Source organism: Amblyomma mixtum, chromosome 7 (assembly GCF_055824585.1).
Source record: "Amblyomma mixtum isolate Tamu chromosome 7, ASM5582458v1, whole genome shotgun sequence".
NCBI classification, from domain to species: domain Eukaryota; kingdom Metazoa; phylum Arthropoda; class Arachnida; order Ixodida; family Ixodidae; genus Amblyomma; species Amblyomma mixtum.
In genome coordinates this window covers 44894580-44917707 of record NC_143018.1, presented here as the reverse complement: position 1 = coordinate 44917707, position 23128 = coordinate 44894580, and the positions used below count along the sequence as shown (strand labels likewise).

General features: G+C 45.0%; 1 protein-coding gene across 2 annotated transcripts; it reads left to right on the top strand.

Annotated features, from left to right (window-relative positions):
• Window positions 1-11762: 11762 nt before the first annotated feature.
• On the top strand, window positions 11763-20935 carry LOC149335870 (venom serine carboxypeptidase-like). 2 transcript variants are annotated; one of them, XM_089554573.1, is made up of 5 exons: window positions 11763-11970; window positions 14995-15114; window positions 16677-16863; window positions 18622-18952; window positions 19608-20934. In XM_089554573.1, exons 2-5 carry the CDS (start codon window positions 15008-15010, stop codon window positions 20432-20434), a joined length of 1452 nt encoding a protein of 483 aa, XP_089410699.1. In that variant the 5' UTR covers window positions 11763-11970; window positions 14995-15007; the 3' UTR covers window positions 20435-20934. The 2 variants fall into 2 exon arrangements, with proteins under 2 accessions (XP_089410699.1, XP_089410700.1); XM_089554574.1 differs by lacking the exon at window positions 11763-11970 and adding an exon at window positions 12566-12681 and having other exon boundaries at window positions 19608-20935.
• The last annotated feature ends 2193 nt before the right edge of the window (window positions 20936-23128 follow it).

Genomic DNA, 23128 nt, shown 5'->3' with positions numbered 1-23128 from the left:
AGAGTTGGCACAGGTAGAGAAAACGCGGGCGAGACCCTGACTAAGCCTTGAAAGGTCCTTGAAAAGAAGCCCTTGACAACAGAAATGCAGGCCGAAAGCACTGAAAGAAAATGTAAACAGAAATAGATTGGCGGAATAGCACATAATGGGGCAGTCACCACCGACGCCATGACTATTGAAATTGAATTTCAGCAATATTGTTCTGGCCTTTTCTCTCTTGAGTCTGCAAACAATGGCCAATTTAAGACAAAATACTTACTCCTAATGCCAGTAGTGCATAATATCACGTAGTTGAAACTTTGGAACAACCATTATCCGTTCCCGAAGTCTCGATATAGACGATATGATCCCTACTAGGTCACCGGAACCGCATGGATTGCCCGGAGCCTTTGATAGCAAGCTAAGGTACGAACAAACACCTGTTTGAACAAATGTTTTCAGTAAAGCATATGGTGTGGAACTCCTTCCAATGTCATTTTTATCGTCTCATACAGTACTGCTAGTGAAAACAGATGACCCAGCCAAGCTAAGGCAAGTTAAATCCTACCTTTTGATTTGGCTCAGAAATGCTGATGAGAAAATTTTTGAAGGCGTTGGCCAGAAGACCTCAGAGTGGGATGAGAGACACTGTAGGCAGTCATTAGTCTTGCATATATAAAAAAAGGACTCAGATTTGTCGCCAATGTTCAGGAAGAGCTCAGTGTTCCGCAGTTTTGCGATGATACTTGGACACATGTCGTGACGTTACAAATAGACTTGGAAAAAATTTTGACGATGTCCTTCACAATTTTGCGCTTTCTCTGCCAGGTCATATCAAGATCCAAACGATTATTCACGGTGGAGTGAAAATAGCTTACAGTGGTTACACAGCATGGCTTATTGTAAACTAAAAGTTTGGAAAGAAATCCAGGTCGAACGGTCTATGCATCAAGGGTGCCCTCTTTCCCTACCGTTGTTTTGCATCTGTTTTGAGTCGTTATGCTTAAGGATCCTTGAAAGAAACTGCGTTAGTGGATTCCAAAAGAGGGCAAATACGGGCTGGTTAGTACATGTTTCAAGAGCTGGATAAAACAGTGCAACAGAAGACGATACAAGCGAAGGACAAACACCAGCGCTGGCGTTAGTGGATTTTGACGGCAAAGGGATGGATGAGGTTTGTGTCCTGGTATACGCTGAAGACGTTGTTGTTTTCGGCACTAATTATGAAAGCACCTTGAAATTTATGATAAAAGTGAAAGGTTTCTGCGAGAAAAGTAGGAGTGAAGGAGAATCGTTTTCTTCTTTCACTTGTTGCTCTCTTAGGGTGAACGGTGGCACCCGTACGTTTCTTGCTTAGGACGAACAGCTGTGCCCTGAGGGATGACTCTTGGAAGGCTAACAGTTATCCGCTCAGGACTAATAGTGGTTGCGACGCAGTTAGCGTCTGAAAGGTCAAAAGAGGTCAAAAGGTCGCTGAAAAGTTATTCCACTGACTCTAGCTCTGTACCCTAGAACAACCAAGGCTGCACGATGCTCGAGCCACGGCTTGCGTGCAAGAGGTGGTTACCTGAGCGCAGAGGAGGGTTAAAGGCAGTCATGTGACCAAGAGTGAGACTGAAAGGACGAAGGTTGCGATAGGAACGAACAGGGATGATCACGTGATCGGCTGTGATCACACCACCAACGCCGTTCAACTGGAAAAACGACATTAACAGCTGCACTAGAAAATACGAGAACTTTCATGTCCCAGCTTCCAACACAATCAGCTTAAAATATTTCTGGCAGACACTGCGCTGGCGCTAAGAACATTTTACTACTTGTATAAGGTAGCTGGCAGAGATATAAATGCAGAAAGGGTGCCATCTTGCATATAATATGGACTGCCCCGATGTAGTGTAGCGGCAAGGCAACCTTTGGCGCAAGTGTAACAACTTACGGATAGTATACACTTTAGACGTTTGCTGACGACTTCCACTAAACTGAAGTTACAAAACAACATCGGCACATGAAACACGTAAATAGTGTAACTTAAAAACATTAACATTAATGAAAAATTATAGTTTGTATATTATAACATCTGAAGTTGGTGTGAAAGTTTTATGCCCGCAATAACATTTCGGCATTTTTTCCTATCCTGAGCCTTTTCGACTGTCGAACCTCGCGCTAACCTCTGGCTTTAACAGTGTAGGGTGTCGGCAATTTCAAACACACCGGCTAAACTTTCTTTTAGTCAAATAATAAGTCTCGCACTCCCTCTAAAAAAGAAAAGAATACCAGAGAAGATGGAGCGACATCCGTTTGGAGACAAGTGTGGGTGATTTAGGTAGAAATCTGACCGATAATGCAAGCTCGGTAATCAGAAGCCCTTAATACATGCTGAGGGATATTGGTCTGGGTGGTGGTATAAAAAAAAGTTTACTGCCTTCTACTATACCCTTGCACGGAATGAGATGCCTTGAATCTCATGTCACTTGCTTTTTTTCTAGAAAGGAAAATACAAAGAGAAAGAAGGGATACGGATGTCGGATATACCCCATTAGAGGCCGGGAACTAATATCTGACGCTCCCGCTGTGACATCACAGTACACGAGAGCAGTGGACGAGCATAAGTCGAGCGTAAACAGAGAGATAAACAGACATCCTTCATGTACTATCGAGGACAAAAGTGGTATACTCCACGCGGCGGGAGCCGGAGCAACAGAAAACTGCGGCATTTTGGCGAGCTAAAGCACGAAACGTTGAAACGAGCCAAGCGACATGCCTGCCGATAATAAAGGTCACGCATTGGGTGTCTTGATCGCGGATGTGGCCTGCAGATGGCGTTGTAACACAGTTTTTTGTAAAGGGGCTTTAGTTTTTCGTTGCTCCGGCTCTTGCCGCCTGGAGTATACCACTTTTGTCCCCGCTAGTACGTAACCACTTGCCAGGAAAGAAATAGTGAGAGGGCTTAACGTCCGAAAGCAACACATGTGCTATCAAGGGCACCGTAGTGAACGGCTCCGACTTAATTTAGACTGCCATCGGTTCGATAACATTCTCTAAGATGCATAGAACACTGGAGCTTTTGCATTTCTTCCTCATCGAAATACAGCCACTGCGACCGGGATCGAACCGACGACCATAGTATCAGCAGCTGAACAGCGAAGCTACTGAGCCACTACAGTGGGCCCATTTGCCAGAAAGACTAATTTCTCTTTGAGGACAATTATAAACGTTCTATTGGACCGAGACTGGTCGATGCGCCCCAAATGTTTTGCATGTTGACACATGAAGCACTTCTAACTATCGCAATAACGACTTAAACCGACAGCCAGTGTTATGCAACGCGAAAGCGAAGCACAATAACGCAGGTTAATTAAAAAATAAGCAATGCCGAAGCTGCAGACTCAAATATGAGCTTATCCGTCTTGCATATAAATTATATAGCTTTGATAATTTAACAGACTGCTCGCTTCCGTCCGTGCAGGAACAATGCAATTTATCTACCTTTATTTTTAGCGCATTGGGCTCATAGGATAAACCTTCGCGAAAGAAAAATCACAAAAGCTATCATCCGCGCAATCTCTGACGCACAGACCTACGGCGTCCTTGATAAGCGTCACTCAAGTGGAGGGCAGTGTTTCTGATAGCGCTGTGGCAGGTGATCCAAGGGAGCATCCAATTGGAAGTTATTTATTTATGCCGCAAATAAAGGGCACCGAATATGTTGTCGCAGCATACCATCAGGTTTGCTGAAATTGTGAAATTTCTGAACAGTACGGAAGATTTATGGCCATGACTCGTACAAGAAATGGCGTCAGTGTGAATATACGATTGCAAACAGGACGAATAGAGGTTATCAACACACAGTGAAAGGTTCCTGCGGAAGTTGTTCAACACATTCGATTCATTTATTATCCGGAGACGTTTCAGGTGACAAAGCATCATTAGGAAAGAAAATAAAGAAAAAAATTGAAGCTAATGCTCAGAAAAGTGGTGCTTCAGAAATTTACCTCTAAGGGCATATAGCCTCTAGGGCTCGCGTTTTAAGCGTGAGCCTAGAAGCTGTAAAGCAGTGGTAAAGTGGTAGAGATAAAAAATATTTCGAACGCAACCAAACGATATGATTTGCTTCATAGGCATAAGGAGATGCATGCCTCTTAGCAGGTTTCAGTCGCAGGTGTTCAGTGGAATATAATTAATTTTTTTAGTGTTGTTCGAGGAGCCGCTCAGCGGCTCCACACACACTGAGTCACTTCAAGGTGCACTTGCGCCAATTACTGTGACGTCATAAAACCCAGTGGATGTTGTCAGGAACAACCGCTTGGCGGGGACGCCAGCATGATCAGCATTGCGGTAGCCAAGGCTGGCCGGTCGACCGTAACGTCACATGCACTGCAACGTTGGCGTCGGCCGTAGACTGTATGCGCTGACCGAGACCGAAACTGCTGGTACAGAATTGTTTGTTATTAGTGAGTACCGCTAGGCCCTAGTGTTTTGAGTTAATTTGTATGCACTGTATGCAGCTCATTTGGATGCAATGTATGCACTCATCCTTCTTTTAAAGAAAACAAATACCCAGAAGCTTTGTGTCTCTCTAAAAGTTCTGCCTTTTCTTTCTCTGCGGGATGTCATACGCGTTCTTCGCGAAGCACAGGAGAAGCACAGAATCAGCATGTCCCCTAAAGGCAGCAGGAGTCACTTGAGGTGAATGTGGCCTGCGTTTAAAAAGAAATCGCCTTAGATTTCGAGCTTAGAAGCCGAGCATAGTGCACAAATTGGATGTTTGCCCGTATTTAGACTTATCGAAAAACATGTGCCCGGATGGCCCGTGCGTTTTGGGGAAAAAGACAATGTAGATAACCAGGCAGCATTTTTTCAGTCATTACAGCAACGGCTTGTTGCCGAAGCCGATGCCGATGTGGGCATTGAAGCCGATGCCCACAGTTTAGGCATTATGCCTTAGAAGAGCACCGTTGGTACGCCTCAGGTCGTCAGTTTGGGCCATACTCCTGTCTCGTATGAAATTCAGCTTGTTGCATTCAATTTCATCACTTCTTAGCAGATGAACCGTAACTTCAAGTTAAAAATTCAAGTTGTTCGATGGGATCTTTAGTAGCTTTTCTGTGTTTAACGAACCGCTAACTAAGTCTGTAAGTTAGGAAACTGAACCCCAAAACCTGACGTCGATGCAAATGACTCGAACTTGCTCGATAAGTGGAAAAGGTCAAAGCTCAGTTCCTTTCCATAACTATGCAGAATGAAAATGTTCGTTCATAATAAAATTTATTGCGAAAACAAAGTCTATTGTGATTAAGATACGAGACAAGGACTCTATTGTTCGCTCTTTGAACGGAGTCGATTACCTATGCAAACACGAATTCCGAGAAGTACACAGAACGTGCAGGCCGCAAGGCAGTCTTGGACTGGAAGAATTTCTCAAACGATACAATTGTTTCTGCATTAGTATCCTGCTTTAAATCATTACGGAACCGAACCCAATCATTTTGATTGGCAAAAGTTCACAAAGCTCGAGTTAAGAAATTGTAATAAACACTTTGCCGGCTAATCGAAAGTTCTGGTTCTCGATTGAAACTGGCATATTCCGTAGAGATTGAGGCTTCGCATAAGTACCTGGGCTGGGGTTGAAAACAAGAGTGTGCGAAGGTTTATTTAGGAAGTACTGTTATTTGCGTAGATCATAAAAAAAACGACCGGTATTTAATGGGAGCGAGGAATATGATTGTTTTGAATTTCAGGCGTTAATAACTTTTCCAGTGTGAAAGCGCTCACAGAGCTCTCTGCATCAGTAGCGAAAGCGCGAAAATCTTGCAGTCTGTCGGAGGGAAAGCGGGATGGCCTTATTTTCCGAAGAGTAGAACTTTTGGACCCTCGGTACTTCATCTCTTAAAAGCGGTCGCAATGATCGCTAGTAATCTACAAACGTTAGTCCCAGCTTCCTACACCCTGGGGTTTGGAAGAATTGCACAGAATAACAAAAGGGTGGTCGGGGGCAGCAGTCCGCCAGCAAAGTGCTGATGTGTGGTGTTTTTCACAAAGATCAAGATTACTGGGAAAACAATAGCATGATGCATGTAGTGCTTGCTATGAACGGCTGAGGGTTTTCGAACAACACGCCCGAAACAGCGCTCAGAATAAACTTTATTATCGAACAAAACGCATAATCTTAGATACGAAGTGTTCTCCCGGCCGAGACGGCATTCCAAATGCATTTTTGCGGCGCTATGCTCAATCATTGTCTCGTTGTTTGTCCAAAATATTTCGTGTCTCTTTATCTTCTTGCTCCTTGCCGCCTGGCTGGCTCACAGGGAAGGTTATTCCTGTCTATAAGAATGATGATCGACTCTCTGTAAACAACTACCGCCCGATCTCTCTAACGTCATCCTGTTGTAAGCTTATCGAACATATCATTGCCAATTATATACTTGCAATATTAAAGAGTAATAATGTCCTAAACCCAGCTCAGCACGGCTTTAGGAAGGGATTCTCTACCACTACACAACTGATAATAGCCATTCATAATTTTAGTGCAGCTTTAGACAAGTCAGGCCAAATTGATGTTTTATTTCTAGATTTCGCCAAAGCCTTTGACAAGGTGCCGCATAACAAGGTTCTTTTAAAACTGAAACTTATTGGTGCACCACCTCCGCTCATTGCTTGGATTGCAGCTTATCTACAAAACAGAACGCAGTTTGTGGAGATTGGCGGTAGTTGTTCTTACCCACTCCCTGTAACCTCTGGGTTCCCTCAGGGAAGTGTGCTCGTTACCCTGCTTTTTTTATTATATGTAGATGATTGAGTTTCAAGTGTTAATTCAGCTGTCAAGATTGCTCTGTTTGCCGATGACTGCATGCTATATACTCCCGTATCTTCCGTTTCTGACCAGGCACATTTAGATAATGCTCTGCTTAGTGTCGTTTCCTGGAGTGAAAAATGGGGCATGGAAATCAATACTAAAAAGACTGTGCTCTTGCGGATAACAAGGAAGAAAAATCCGTTTTCTTTCAGCTATCGCATTAATGGCGTTTCAGTTAAAGAAGTGCCAAGGTATAAGTACCTTGGCGTTGTTCTAAACTCGCACCGAAAATGGAATGACCATATAGACCACATTAAATCCTCAGCTCTACGTAAACTTTGTTTTCTTCGCCATAAACTTAAGTACGCACCTAGCAAGTGCAAACTATTAGCCTACAATACTCTTATAAGACCAAAACTTGAATATGCCGCCATCGTTTGGGACCCACATGCAAAAAAAGACATAAGAGAATTAGAAAAAATACAGAGGCGCGCAGTACGTTTTGTATTTAATAAGTACAACAGAACAGATTCTCCATCCTCTTTAATGGCAGAAAATAATATTAAACCTCTCCACGTCAGACGCAAGATAGCCCGCCTATCTTTCCTTCACCAACTAATCCACGGAAAACTAGGCATCTCTCCAGCCCCCTATGTGCAGTTTTCTGAAACGCGTAGAACTCGACGCCATCATAATCACATTTTAGCACCATACTTCGCGCATACTAACGCTTTTAAATCTTCTTTTTTCCCGAGAACTATTGACGAATGGAACGCCCTGCCCCTACAAGTGATATCGGCTGTTGATTTTCACAACGCACTTTGTGAGCTATTTTAGATTGTATATGTGCTACACTGTTGTGTGAATGTGTTTTTCTGCCCTCCCTGCCTGGACCCAAATAAGGGTCTGCAGTATTGTGAAAATAAATAAATAAATAAATAAATAAAAAATCTGGAGTGCCTTTAATAAGGAGGTTCCGCCACACACAAGTGCGTTCTACCACGAGAGCTGAGCACAATATGAGATATGATAAGCGCAGATATAAAAGATACCGTACGTGCGTGTAAAATGATCTGCTCGAAAACATTTCACAGTTACACCTCTCTCAGTAAAAAAGATAGACGTTCGCTTTTCATTCCCAGCTGCGGCGACTGAATTTCGATGGAGGCGGAATTCTAGAGGCCCGTGTACTGTGCTATGTCACTGCATGTTAAAGATCACCAGGCGGTCGAAATTTCCGGAGCCCTCCACTACGGCGTCCCTCATAGCTTCTGTTGCTTTTGAGCGTCAAACCCCATAAAGCATAAAATATAAAGCAAAGCAAAGTTATTCATTTATTATTTGCCCCGCCGCGGTGGCTCAGTGGTTACGGCGCTCGGCTGCTGACCCGAAAGACGCGGGTTCGATTACGACCGCATTGGTCGCATTTCAATGCAAGTGGAATCTGTTATTTGGTTGGTTTATGGGGTCCCAAAGCGAGTAAGGCTATGAGAGACGACGTAGTGGAGGGCTCCGGAAATTTCGACCACCTGGTGTTCTTTAACGTGCACTGACATCGCACAGTACACGGGCCTCGAATTTCTCGTCCAAAGAAATTCAACTGCCGCGGCCGGGATCGAACCCGCGTCTTTCGGGACAGCAGCCGAGCACCATAGCCACTGAGCCACCGCGGCGGCGCAAGTGGAATCTGTGTACTGTGCGATGTCAGTGCACGTTAAAGAACGACAGGTGGTCGAAATACAACGGAGTCCTCCAATGCGACGTACCTCATAAACTGAGTCGCCTTGGAAAGATAAACCTCATAAACCTATAAACACTCTCTTGAGCACCAAGTATTTCTTGAGAAGATGTTGCACCGCAGCTTTTATCTTGTAATTCAGTGCTGCTAGTTACAGTAACGCATGGCGGCCCGTTGCGGCAACACATTGAGTTTCTAAAAAGTATTATCGGACAGTTTTGAAGAATACTAAGCTGTGGAATACAGAAAAATATGGAGTTAGTGACCTGTCATGAAAGTTCGACTCCTTCAACCAATAAAGCCGTGAGGCAGCTTCTCAGGCAAGCGTCAGAATTGGCTCAGTATCTCCGGAAAATGTTTTCATGCTAAGCTCTGCGGTACCGATGCGAATTCCTTTGCTGCGTTAGTCTCAACCACAGGCTGATATGTTGGTGCGTTTCGCCTGCCTCACTTCTTCGCTTCACGTTTATCTTTTGGGTTCTCGCTTGCCATGCCCTGGTTTTGGTCTTTCTTTGTGATTTCCTTAAGCAATGGCACCGATTATAATCGTGCACGTAATTTTCCAACTCAGTGAAGTTGTTTGGTTTAGGTTTAGTTTATGGGGTTTAACGTCCCAAAGCGACTAAGGCTATGAGAGACGCCGTAGTGGAGGGCTCCGGAAATTTCGACCACCTGGGGTTCTTTAACGTGCACTGACATCGCACAGTACACGGGCCTCTAGAATTTCTCCTCCAAAGAAATTCAACCGCCGTGGCCGGGAGCGAACCCGCGTCTTTCGGCTCAGCAGCCGAGCACCATAACCACTGAGCCACCTCAGTGAAGTTGTTAGGCGTGCTCCTATTCACCTCACCTTTTCGTTCTGTGGTCGGGGCTGTGGCGGGCCCTGTTTTGTACACTCTTCGACACAAATATTTTCTGATATCAAGGCTCCTTCTGTGGCCATAGCTATTGTAGTTCTAAACATTTCAGCTCGGCGCGACTACAGTGCCGCGAATCTTTGCAGTGATTGTTTTTTTTTTCATTCTTCAAAGCTGCAGGCACGCCGCTTTGTCGCTTTGTTTGTTATGCAAGAAGCGCCCAGATTTATCTCGATTGATCGCATCCAGGCGGAGCCGATTTCTACGTTGTTCTGCAATGTGCTTGTAACTTTCCCCCCTTTATCTCTCGAATGTTCGCTATCATCATTAAAAAGAGCACGGCCGACAGCGGCGGGCATTCTGTTCGACGACCGCCGAGCACGCTTGTTGCTACGCCGCCGCCGAGTGATTCAGTTCTTTGCGGGCGCAAGTCAGCCCAAATAAAGAGTTTTGTTTAGAAGCCATTTTCACTCACTTCCGATTATCCGGACTGCAGTGAAAACTACGTGACAATAGAATCTCTCTTTTAGTGAACAATATAGTAACAACTAGCTCATCTCTCCCGTTAATGTTATTATTCGCACTGTTCGCAACACAGTACAACAGGACACGCATCTATTATTGTCTGTAGTATGGAGTGCAGGTAATTACACTTTTTTCCAATCCATAATGAAATATACGTTGAAATATCTACTAAATTTATTGCGGCGAAGGCCTGGAATACACTTCTAATAAAAATAAAGCTTCCTGGAAATTTAAGCTTTTTTCGAAGTTGTTTCCTGTGCAATCAAGCAAGGTTGTTTTTTCCCTATTTTATATGGCTGTTTGCATTGTCTTTGAATTTGGTTGGATATTTTGCTAAAGCGTTGGTTTGCACTTTCTTTATGTGGTTGCCCAAATGCTTTGTTTATTTTTATTATACGGGCCGGACACTAGCAATGTAGGCTATCGGCGCCAATATTTAGGTAAGATTTTCCTTGAATAGGGAAATAAAGCTTCCTTTGGTTGACTGACAGATGTCACTCGGTTACCTGCATAGTAGTGCCACATATCTCGCCTAGCAGCAATATATAAGTAATACTTCGCAAACTTAGCTTTATGACTCGAAAATATATTTATCACTAATTTTCATAATTGTTTAGGAAAGCAAATATTTTAAACAGCTAAAATAATTTAGACTTGATAATCTTTTTTTTTGCATCGTCTGTTTCTAATTTTCATGAACATTCATAAATATATCGGGTATTCTTTTTACTAATGCAAGCTTTTTCTGCTCCTTTAGTATTCTACAGCTGCAGTTTGGACTGCTCGCTTTAAAGTGGAAAATGGAAAAAAAGTACGACCAATTAAACTCTCAAAAAACGATGTTAAACAATAAAGGGCATCATTTTTGATATTTCTGTTGCAGCTAGCTTGCTATCGAGTAAGAGTTTCATTCAGTCAAAATAGAAATCCGCATTTCGTTGGGCGCTTTGGCCCAACAAATTTTGGCCACATCACACCAAAATATATGTACTTTCGTGCAACTTGCAGGCAAAGCAATCTTAGTGCACGGAACTCGTCGAAACAGCCAGAATTTGTTGGTCCACAGCGGAGAGAGCAACCGTATTTTCGAAATTCTAAAAAAAGCTGATAGGGATATTACTTACGGCAGGCTACACGCCTCTAAGAAATTAGGTTTGGTTTGGTTTATTGGGGTTTAACGTCCCGAAGCCACTCAGGCTATGAGGGACGTCATAGTGAAGGGCTCCGGCAATTGCAACCACCTGGGGTTCCTTAACATGCACTGACATCGCACAGTACACGGGCCTCTAGAATTTCGCCTCCATAGAAATTCGGCCGCCGCGGCCAAGATCAAACCCACGTCTTTCGGGTCAGCAGCCGAGCGCCGTAACCACTGAGCCACCGCGGCGGGACAGTAATTAAGAAACCTAACAGTATTAGTTAAAAAGTTGACCATTGATTATTAGTGAACCATCCTCCTAGCTAACGCGTGTAACCTGTATTCTGGCGTACTACACCGCTGACAGTGCTATGCCGAAAAAAAGCGCTCTTATAACTAAGAAAAAAGCCAATATTTAAGAATTGTGTAAAATGTTAGGTGAAACAGCCTGTATAAGTAATAACAGCACAATAAACACACCTCTGTGTTTTGATCAAAGACCAGTTGTGCTTATCTTTGTCGGACCCATGAAAATAATTCGTAACGTCAATGTCGTCCTATTGTAAGCCTCATATCGCCGCGAGACACAACGAAACGCCCCTGCTCATAGCCAGCCGTCCTATACGCTTTCCCGGATGGGAGGGGGGGCGGTCGGCAGTGGCGTCTTTCCCGAGGAGATAACGGTGTGGCGGGCTCGGATAAAACGCAGAGTTCCCGCTTCCTGCTCCGTCCCAGCTCCAGACACTGAGCGAACTAAGAGACGCCAGGCGTCTGCGTTTCGCTCCACTTTGTAGCCGGACATTGAAGGTGCTTGCCACGGAGGGAGACTGGATGCGTGTATGTTCTGAATACGTGAAGAGAAGAAGACCATAGTTTCTGGCTAGTCGAGGCAACGTTTTGAAGAATCATCGAGGTACCGGTTCCGCTGCTTCTTCAGGTGAGCTATGCACGTTTTACACCTTTGCACTGAAATAGCACGATTGGCTAATAACTATACCTGCAGATATTGGAGAAAAAAAGAGGATAGAGAGGAAGTTATGATGTCCATGTATCTTGTTGCGTTGGTTTGGAATATACTGTAAAGAAAAGGAGAAGGAACCTATTTGTACCCACTCAACTATAGCCGCAAAACCAGGGGTGGCTGATCTGGCGTATAAAACTCAGTTTTACTGAGTACACGCGCGTTTACAAGAAGGCCGCACCTGAACAATAAGCTGCCCTTGTGAAATACGCCATTTGAAGCGCTGCTAGATCAGCCCAGTGGATTTATGGACCTTTTTTTGGTTAGTTAAGAAACTGTACAGATGATGATTACCAAACGCTTCCTGCGAAAGAAATCCTGAAATATTCGGCGTGGTGTTTGAATTGGTTTCAATGCAGACGCGAGAGTGTTTGCTCCCTCTCTTATACCGATGTTTTTTACCCCCTTAAAATCTTCAGCAATTATCTCAAGCAGCCATGCAGCCAAGCTTAGAAGCGGCAGCTGAACAGCAAACAGACCTAGAGTCTTCTTCAGCTGCGCAAATCACTGCTGTCAATTAGAAGCAAGAAATAGTGGGGAACCGATTCCTGGCTTTGCAGAGCGCGGGAACATCGCTGTCGCTTCAGTACAAGTCGCGGCTATGGACTTGCATGCCGCCGTCTCACTGTAAGCGGCGGTTATGCGTTGGCAGTTGCGCTTTTTTTTAGTGGGCTGAGCTGTAATGTTCAATTCGCCACTCATAAGGCAGCCAGCGTAATCGATTGAAACTGTAGCGCCTAACTGGGCAGACAATAAGGGAAAACAAAAACAAAGAGTTGCGTTAATAGCTGCGTTTATCTTACGGTGATAAGCAGCGCCATTGTGCGTTCGAGAATGAAGCGTACGCAGCAGGCGTCCTTAATCAGGCTTATGAAACATGCCCAGAGTAAGCCAGTGAACGAAAGAGGCGCAGACAGAGACCCCTACATTTTCTACAGCAAGTGCCTGACCTGGAGGATGCCGGTATACACCCACTTGGTGTACCCATATTTAAAGCGGAAGATGTTTCAGAGAGCCCGATTACAGTGCTGCCAGACCAGAAAGTGCGTCGTCAAAGAGATCGATAAATTGCTACGCCCGGTATAAGTTGAACTTGAAAGGTGTATTCGTCCCAGCTGCACGCAGGTGAAGCGCGTGTTACATTTTTCTTTAATCATTTTTTAGGAAGTCTTGGCTAGACAAGTAGGAGAGAGAGAGAAAGGAATTTTAATGAGAGGGAAAGGTGGAGAGGTTGGCAGGTGGTAACATGGCCCTGGCCTGCTAATCCACACAGGGGAAAGGGAAGAGGAGGAAAGGGAAAGTGCGAATGAAGGTTGATGATGGCATAATGCAATGAGATTCATGGGTGATGCGCATGCACGCACGCACATACGAGCACACACGCGCACACACGCGCACACACACGCGCACACACACGCGCACGCACACACGCGTACACGCGCACGCGCACACACACACACGCACGCACACACACGCACACACACGCGCACACACGCGCGCACACACGCGCGCACACACGCGCGCACACACACACACACACACACACACACACGCACGCACATACACACACACGCATGCACACACGCACGCACGCACACACGCACGCACACACGCACGCACACGCGCACGCACACACTGGCTGGCGCTCGCATCGCGATGAGTAGACGCTCGTGAAACTCACGTCTTGAACACACACCGACACATGTCATTAACACATACTGGAGTAGGGGCTCCATGAAAACACAAATGTACACCGTGTAAACTGCGTAAACCATGTAGGTAGTGCACAGGCGGTCACAGACGGGTGTCCAGGCCTGTTTCACACAAAAGCTTGAGCACGGCCTTTGTCACACACCAATCAGAATGTTTCGCCCTGGAGCCTAGAGGAGTTTCTTCAGGGAGAGGGGGAGAGTCCAGTTGCCTCACGGTCGCTTCCAATGTTCTCTCACCACTGTAGTTCGGGCGCTCGCAAAAAAGGTGTCCAATAGTGTCTGGAGTGTGGCACTGTACGCAGTTTGGGTTAGTTTTTATTCCGATCTTGTGAAGGTAGTGTTCGGTGTAGGCAATGCCAAGCCGTAACCGGTGGAATAAGACAAGTATGCATACGATTACTGAAAAAAGGGATCCTAGCAGTGGTGAAGATTAACCCATTAAAGTAGCACGCTGTTGTAGCTGGGGCTTCGGGCGAGCGCCGTTTGTTAGCCGTACTACTACGCTTTTATGCGAAGCATAATAGCCGCACAACCGAGCTCTTCCTTGCTGCGCCGCGCACGGCCGCGTAGCTACCACTTGACCTACATCGGTGCACCACGTGATATGACGTCACAACAGCTGTGAAAGCTGGGGCTCAACTCGTGCGCTCGCTTGCGGACGCGCAGCCTCCACCGGCGGTATGCTTCGCATCCTAGGCTTAACCATACGCTAAGCCAGGCCATTTTTTTACTGGCTCGTTAAAAATTGGTCCCCGGCTATTTTCCTTCTATATAGCGACTAGAGAGGGCGCTTAAATGAGTATGCAATTGTTTATGTGATTGATACAGTATTTTCCTAGCACGCATGACCGGGCTCACTGCGTCAGCAGCGTTGAAAAATTTTCGTAAGGTCGAATAATTGAGAAACCCAGTCTCTCTTAGCCTGGAATGTAAATGGTATGGTCAAAGTTGATCAATCTCAGCACAAATGAAGATTCTTATTCAGTTCGTAAAAGCTCCCGTAATTTCTGTGTCTGCTGCTAACTGCGTCTGATTAGTGAATTATTTTTTGTGCATTAAAAAACACGGATTTCCAGTCATGCTTGATTTACTTATTGCTAGTTGTGCGCTCTGAGGTATTCTCGAGTATTCCGTGCAGCAATAAATGAACGAAAAATTATAGATATTTTGGCACAAGAATATGTACAATGTAGGTGTCGCTCTGACATATTTATCATTTTGTCCACAGCTGATAAAGTACTATGGGGAAGTATGCCATAGTACTTCTGTGCTTCGCATGCTTAGGACTTCAACTCTTCATCGAAACAGCCGGCACTCCCCGAAGGAGCAATCGACCATCTCAGAGAAGGTACCTTGTATAAATGATTCAAAGTGTTATATTATGCTGTGCGCTTACAAGCAGTTAAATGGAATTTTTAAGAGCCAAAAAGTTTCCAGGTGTTATGCTGCCTTCAGTGTTCTTTTGTTTTCTCATGTAGATGCGACGAAAAAATATTGTTGAGATTTCAACAGTATCTTCTAGTACCCAACACTTTATTTTCTTGTTCTGTACGTGATCAAAATTATCTCCTGGTTCTTTAAGTTTGAACACACTTAACATAATTCATATTGCCACGTATCATTGTAGTGTCTGTTCGTTCGCGCAAGGCCGCAGGAAAGGGGTGCTATCATTTTTGTTCGTGACGCGACAAGCGGCCGGACTAATCTCGATTGATCACCGCCATGCCGAGATGCATCTACGTGTTTCCAGATTACTCTAGATAATATCGACCTGTTATCTCGAAATTTCCTTGCCGGCTTTAAATTGAACGATGCCGCGAGCAGCAAGCATTCGTAGTTCGACGACTGACGAGCACGTTTGTTGCTTACGCCGCCGCCGAGTGATTCAGTTCTTTTGCGGGCGCAAGTCAGCCCAAATAAAGAGCTTCGTTTACAAGACTTTTTGGTGTCTTCCTGACCGCTGGACTGCCGTCACGACAACGTGACAATATTTTCATAATGCATAATTGATTCTAGGAAATTTCACTGGTACTAACACGTTCCCAGTGCGCATGTCGTGAGCGCTTCTGCGAAACAGTCACCACAAATGATGCTAGATCATGGTCTAGAACATTATTTTCCAGTCTCAAAAACACGAGTCTCGGGTGCCCGAATGGCGACTGGTACAATCTAAGAGTAGCGGTTAATTATTACTTGAGAAAACGCGTTATTTGTTATGGCGCGAAATGAAAACGCCGAGAACACCAGACAGTCCGTGACTCACTTCGCATATGGTGCAATGAATACACGGTAGCGAGGTATCGATGCCAGATGTTCAGAAACACTTCGCCATATGGAATTCAGATTGAAACCTAGGGCGCAGGAAACCAATATCGGGCGTCCACTGCGTTAGTCTTGAATTGAATTGAATTGAATTGGCTTTTTATTTGCAGGAAACAATACAGATGAATCCCTGCGGGTGGCGTAAGGCTAAAGGCGTAAGGCTAAAGGTTTAGCACAACCTGCCTAAAACAACAGCAAGACAAGGATGAATAGATGACGATCGCTTCCTTGACGCTGCTGAAATAAAACTTCCTACTTTTTCCTCTCTTGTAGCACTGTTTTTGTTAATGGTCTCTCAGTGTTATTTGGAGTGTAAGAGAAATGGGGCGGAGAAATGACGCAGGGGCGTTACAATGGGTGTGAAAAGGTAGAAATATTTCGGATGCATATTACGCAATCCTAACTGTAAAGCGACGATCTTGCCTTCCGTCATAAGAAAATACATGGCTTACCGAAGAAATCTGCAGGCAACCGAATCAAATATTTCGCTTATAGTTGAGTCTCATACCAAACGAAATGATAACTTTTCAAATTTGCGACAAAAGTTCGCAAGCCACTGAGATTGTCGCGCTTTAAACATATTTTCAGGGATGAAGACGACGAGCCATTGTTCCTAACGCCATACATTCAGAATGGCAGCATCCAGGCGGCTCAGAGGAGAAGCCAAGTGGAGCTGTTTAGGAGTCGCATCGGGGCGAATGCGCATTCCGGTTACATTACTGTGAACGAAAGCACCGGGAGCAACTTGTTCTTCCTCTACATAAAGGCCAAAAGAGTGAGTACCGCCACGTTGCAACTTCATCGCGTGTCTCATCTTCGCATCTCTACCGATTCTGTAAATCTGATGACAATTTCTGGGATAGCTAGCGGGGACGGCTTAGACGAGAACACTTCCAGAAACGAGGCACCTGATCACATGAGGTTTGTTTTCAAGTAAGAGCATGGTCGTAACAACACTGATTTCTCCCCATTATGTGCGTCTGTCCGTGCGTAGATGCCCAGCACGAAGTGTACAGTCGGGTACAAAAGTCTCTGGACCACGTGTTCTTGAAACGAAGCCGATAGCTGCGCCATTAGCCGGTGACTGTAGACCACACTCGTGGAGGTGAAAGTAAAAATTTTGTTCTTTCATCTCTCACAAGTGTAGTCTCCAGCCGCCATTTAATAGCCGAGCTATCGGTTTCGTTTGAGGAGCCTGTAGTCCAGAGACTTTTGTCCCCGACTGTACAGTGGTGAGCAGCCTTGTCTAGAGCGCTTGAGCAGTGCGCACTTGGTAACAAAAACCGAAATTAGAGAGCAGCCCCTCATTACAGAGCAAAGTTTTCGTGCCTGCTTTGTTTACGAGGCTATCTGGCGCTACTTCCGTGCAAGCGTTGCAGCTGGACCCTAGAGGCTGCCACAAAATCTGGATTTGTTTGCAAGGAAGTGCACCGCCCGAGCGCTCTAGACAAGGCTGCTCACCACTGTACCTATGAGATACCAGATAGCTGAGCACCGCGCGAGTCTTAGTGGTACGCTTAATGTCCTTAATATTGTGAATGCGACTTAGGTTCATGAAATACTTCTCGCTCTCAGAGGGGGATATAAGACTGGAGTGGTTCATGCCGTCAATTCAAATTTCAGTTGCAGCTACGTCCGTGAAGTTAGCTTTGAGCAGCCTCTCCGGCAGCTGAGCGCAAAAAAAAAAAATTAAAGCAGTAGTGACGTCTCCGGTTCCTCACACGTCTTAAAAGTTCCGATTCAAAGTTCGATGAACATATGTGTTTTGAGCAAAAGTGGAAGAATATTTAAAACAAAATGCCAGCAACCTCTCCGGTGCTTGAACTTCGATTTGAGCATATTTAGCGAGCAAAAATACAGAAAATATTTTGTTTGCAGCGCATCGGCAAGACTTAAATATGATAACACTGTGAGCATAGAAAAAATAGCATCTTTTCTTCTTAAAGGAGTATAAACGAGGAATTTTGGTGGCGTGTTTTTTCTTCTACAATGATGCGGAAGCCACTACTATGCACGAACCCCCATGTAGTATTCACCTACGACCGCTAAATAATATATAATCGAATTTTCCTGTCATGCTTTTTCGGTCTCTGTTTCAACATCCCGACGATGGCTGTGACGTCAAAGAGAGGTTATAGGCCACGTGAGGCGTGGAAAAGTGCGATATAATCGCTGCTTCATCGTTTTAATTCACTACAGTGTTTAAGCCAGCCTTCCCCAATAGGCGGAATGACAACGAATGAAGAAGCAGCAATTATATTGCAGTTTTTCATGTCTCACGTGACCTGAAACCACACTTTGACGTCGCAGTCATCGTTCAGCTGTTGAAACCTAAACCGAAACAGCATGAGAAATCAATTTCATTATAAAGTATTTAGCGCTCGTAGGAGAATGCCGCTAGGTAATCTATGTAATGCCTTACGCATCATTACAAAGAAGAAAACATGCACACAAAGTTAGGAGTGTACACTCCTTTAACTTTGTCTCTAGATCTCAGGTGGTTGTCCACTTCGTTTCTCTCCTTTCCTCAAAGGACCCACGAATGGAAGCGCCCTTGCTACTCTGGCTCGAAGGGGGTCCGGGAAAGTCGGCCCTGTTCGGTCAGTTCCTCGAAGGCGGGCCGCTCGGAATAGCGGCCGACGGTCACCTCTATCGGCGGCAGCTGACTCTGCAAGAGGAAGCGAACATTGTCTACCTCGACCAGCCCGTGGGTGGCGGCTACAGCTTCACGAGAGACCCCCGCGGCTTCGCCCGCACGCTAGACGACATCAGCGGCTCCATCGAAGAATTCCTGCGCCAGTTCCTCGAGCTGTTTCCCGAGAACAAGAATAGGCGCTTCTACGCCATCGGAGAGTCGTATGGAGGTGAGCCACCCAGTCAAAACTCATTGAACAAAAAGAAGGGTGCAAAGCGCTTCAGAATACATAAATAAGAGACATGAATGAGTCAGTGATGAAGGAATGAATCGAAAGGATTAATAACTAATCAATGAACTTACTGATTAAACTTTGTGTGCTTAGTGAGTGAAGAAATGATAGAGTGAACGTGCAAAACAAGATATCAGTTAATTCACCGAAATAAAAGTAAAGGAGCAAGCGGTTGGCTTAAAATTTATTCAATGTCTACAGAACTCATTCGTGTTGCAGTAGACGAAGCATGTCGTTGCAATGCTGGAAAAGGGTGTGATAGAAAGCCTTATTAAACGTACGAGATTCGTGTCGCAAAATTAAGCAAGCGCGTTGAAGAGTCTAATACAATATTTCGTCCCCCTTGTCAATTCGAAAAGAATTTCTTGAAGAATGTGTGAACGGTTAAATCATAAATACCTTGATATGCCTATATTTTATAGTGATGGCCTGACAGCCTCAAGATGCTACAACACCTGCAGGAAAGCACTGGAATGTTAAAAAAAAATGCTCCCAGCTTTGTGGCGATAAGTGAGGCTGGGATAATTACCACATTTGATAAATGCGTAAACCAATACTTTAACGGGAGTTTTCACATGATTCATAATTGCAGGCCGCTCAGCACTGGGGATCGTGAACCGGCTGCGAGTAAACAGGACTCTACCGCTTAGAGTCTCGGGAGCGATTCTGGGAGTACCCTTCGTCGCCCCTCTTCTGGACCTGATGGACTCCTCAGATTACCTCTACAACACTGGGCTGATTGACGGCCGAGGTCACGAGGTTTTCTCCGAGCGCTTCCGACAGATCAAGCAGGTTGCCGAGTTCAATCGCACGATAGCTGCAGGCCTGCTCCTGAAGACTGTCTTCAACGCTAACTTAGACGATGAGCCGAGCCTGTACCAACAGCTGACCGGTTACACGGACCACGGAAGCGTGCTTCGAATGAGACCGGAACCGGAAACTCTCAGATACGTGGAGTACATTACCAGCGACGCCTTTAAGAGAGCGATCCACGTAGCAGGTGGAGTCCTTATGTCCTTAGAGGCGCAAAGATTCCAAATGCAGCTAGGCCTGGCGCAGGGCGATTTCTTTACAGACATTAGTGAGACAGTCGCTAAAGTTTTCAACTCGACCAGGGTTCTTTTGTACACGGGACAGATGGACACGGTATTTCCGGCTGTGAACACCGACCGGTATCTAAGGAAGTTGGGCTGGAGCGGACGACAGGATCTCGAGAGTGTGGAGAGGGAACCGTGGTATACCTTCGCGGACACCCGCAGACCCGCCGGTTACGTAACTCGGGCGCGAAATTTGACGTACGTGTTAGTTTCTCGGGCTGGTCATCACGCGGCCTTCGACGAACCCGTTGCTTTGTTCGACCTGATGTATCGGTTTATACACGGCAGGACATACAGGAGACCTGGGGCTCAAGGTGTTTGAATCGATGATGTTTTCGCCCGTTGAGCATACTAGAGTTCAGGCTCCAGTAAATCTATCTGTCGTCAGTTATTACTGCTTTTCGTCGACCTGGTCAACATCACCAGCGGGTGCAGCATTACCTCTCATGACTAAATATCATGAGCGTACCACGGCAAAACAAGGGGCCAGGATTAAGTTAGCCAAGCTTTTCCAAGCGCCATTCGAGCTCCCGCTAATAAATGTTAGGATCAGTAATGTTTTGTTGATAATTCATGGATTTACAAACCGTAGTTTAAAAGGGGGAGCGCAACAACACAGCGCAGGAATTTTGTGAGGAGTGCATAAATGAAACAAAGTGAGAACATTGCAGGTGACGATTCCAGATGTAAAATGAAAACAGAGAAAAACCAAGAAAATAAACAAGCAAGACAACAATGCATTAAAGTTTGCGTAGTTTTTCTTATGTACTTATGGCTCACACATTTCAGTTACTTGTTTGCATGAACGAAACGAAGAAGCGTACGTGACACTGTGTGGTAAGATATCGAACAGTTTTGTAGGAAAAAAATTAATGGCTGGTACGGCTATAACGGTGGATGAAATTGATCGAAGTTCATAAGTGAGGGGTGAATGTCATAGAGGAACCGCTGAAAAATTCAGTATATATGTTGAAATGCAAACAACAGCATTTCGTGAATAATGCATGACACTATGGGCCGGATATGCATGAATGAGAATAATATACACAGATGGAAGTGTCAGTGTCCGAATCACTTTTTAGAATTGCAAACATATGGCTCGAGGGAGAGTGCCGCGACGTGGGCTTGGCTTGAGGCAGTGCGGGGAACGAAAGTATCTTCTCGAGTTTTCAGCAGTTTTCGTCATAGTAAAAATATCAGAGATAGCGACAGCCAATACAGCCAGAAGAGCTTGAATCTTGATGATCCCTATCTTCTGCCAAGTGAACGTGGATCGATCGATCGATCGATCAATCAATCAATCAATCAATCAATCAATCAATCAATCAATCAATCAATCAATCAATCAATCAATCAATCAATCAATCAATCAATCAATCAATCAATCAATCAATCAATCAATCAATCAATCAATCAATCAATCAATCAATCAATCAATCAATCAATCAATCAATCAATCAATCAATCAATTTCCTTAAAGACCCTTTTCAAGGGCATTACGTAAAGGGTGGGCAAAACGTTTGGTGGGACCGAAAGTAACCATGCGTTATGATGATGACAAATAGCGGTAGGCTCTGCGCGCGAAGTTTGCGGGACAGGTTATTATTGCAATGTCAGCGGGAAGGCCATTTCAGTCCGTGGCGGTGCGAGAAAAAAATTAATCGTTCAATTCCCTTCTCCTTTTGCGCTGACACCAATGCTCGAGGAGCTGCTTTGAACAGAGCAGAGATCAACAGAAACAATAAAACAATCCAGAAACTAAGCGCCGATGCCGTATAATTTTGACACGGATACTGGAGTGCTCGTGTCAGCGCATGAAATAAGCCAGAATCTGAGATCGAAAAGTCAGTGGGAAGCACCGACACTACTAATGAAAGGGGAAAAAGAAGCCCTACCGTGGAACACTTTTGAGTTTAAGTCCTTTATAAGAGTACAAATCCCATTCAAAACTTTGTTCCTTTCATCTGCACGCTTCATACTTCTTCAGCAGACAGGAAACACTTGTGTACTAATCACAACAACAGTCTAATAAGCCTGGACCAAAGCGCCATGGGCATATGAAAGTTTGCTTACCCCTGCCCTACTTTTTACATGGAAACACGGCTTGTTAAATTTACGCAGCTTGTAAGCCCATTTTATTGAAACCTAATTTTGGAAAAATTTTACCATTTTGCTCAGGATCCGCAAGAAACACCTAAAAAACACACACCTAACCTAACAGAGGCGGGTGTCTTTTGAACTAGATTTGAAGACTGAATGCAGGGAATTTAGTTTCACTGAATGTTTGTTGCCCTAACGGGCTTGAAGACACGGAGTGTGCAGCTAAAAGAAATGACAAGAACAACGAACTGCTAATACATTACGTTTTACTTCTGTAAAGGCTGCACGAAAAGCTGGTAATAATTATACCGGTGGGACGACTGTCTTATTTTCTTTGCTCCAGCGGTCAGGCGCCATTTTGATGCTTCCGAACTTGAGAACTTTTGCGGCAGAACGGTACGAAGCAGAAAAAAAATGATAATACATCAATCTGAATTTAAATAAGACACATGCAAAGCTTCCCGATGCCTTGAAGCACTCGGCCATGGCAGTGGCCTCTCGCTCTAGCTGTTGTAACTGGTAGCCTCTCTCGCTATGCTTTGGAAGTTGTCATCACCGAAAATGTTAGCTATGGTAGCTGAATGCCGGGCGAAGGCTATGACACCTCAAAGAGCGAAATCAAGCGAGAGGCGCCATGCATGCTGCCTAGCAGTTGAAAAAGGAAGTTGCTTCGTGCGGTGGCACGTAGTGCATCAAAAGCAGCCAAGGAAACCGAACATGAGCTAGCAAATAAGACAAGATAAACTACACGGAACGTTTGACTACAGAGCGGATGCCCGGGAAGATTTCATAGATAGATAGATAGATCTTTATTTCAGACAACAAGGTCACGGATACAAGGGCAAAAGGCAGATGCACTCTGCCTGACGGGGCCCAAGCACCCGACACAATGCTCAGGACAAGCGGCAAAAGAAGC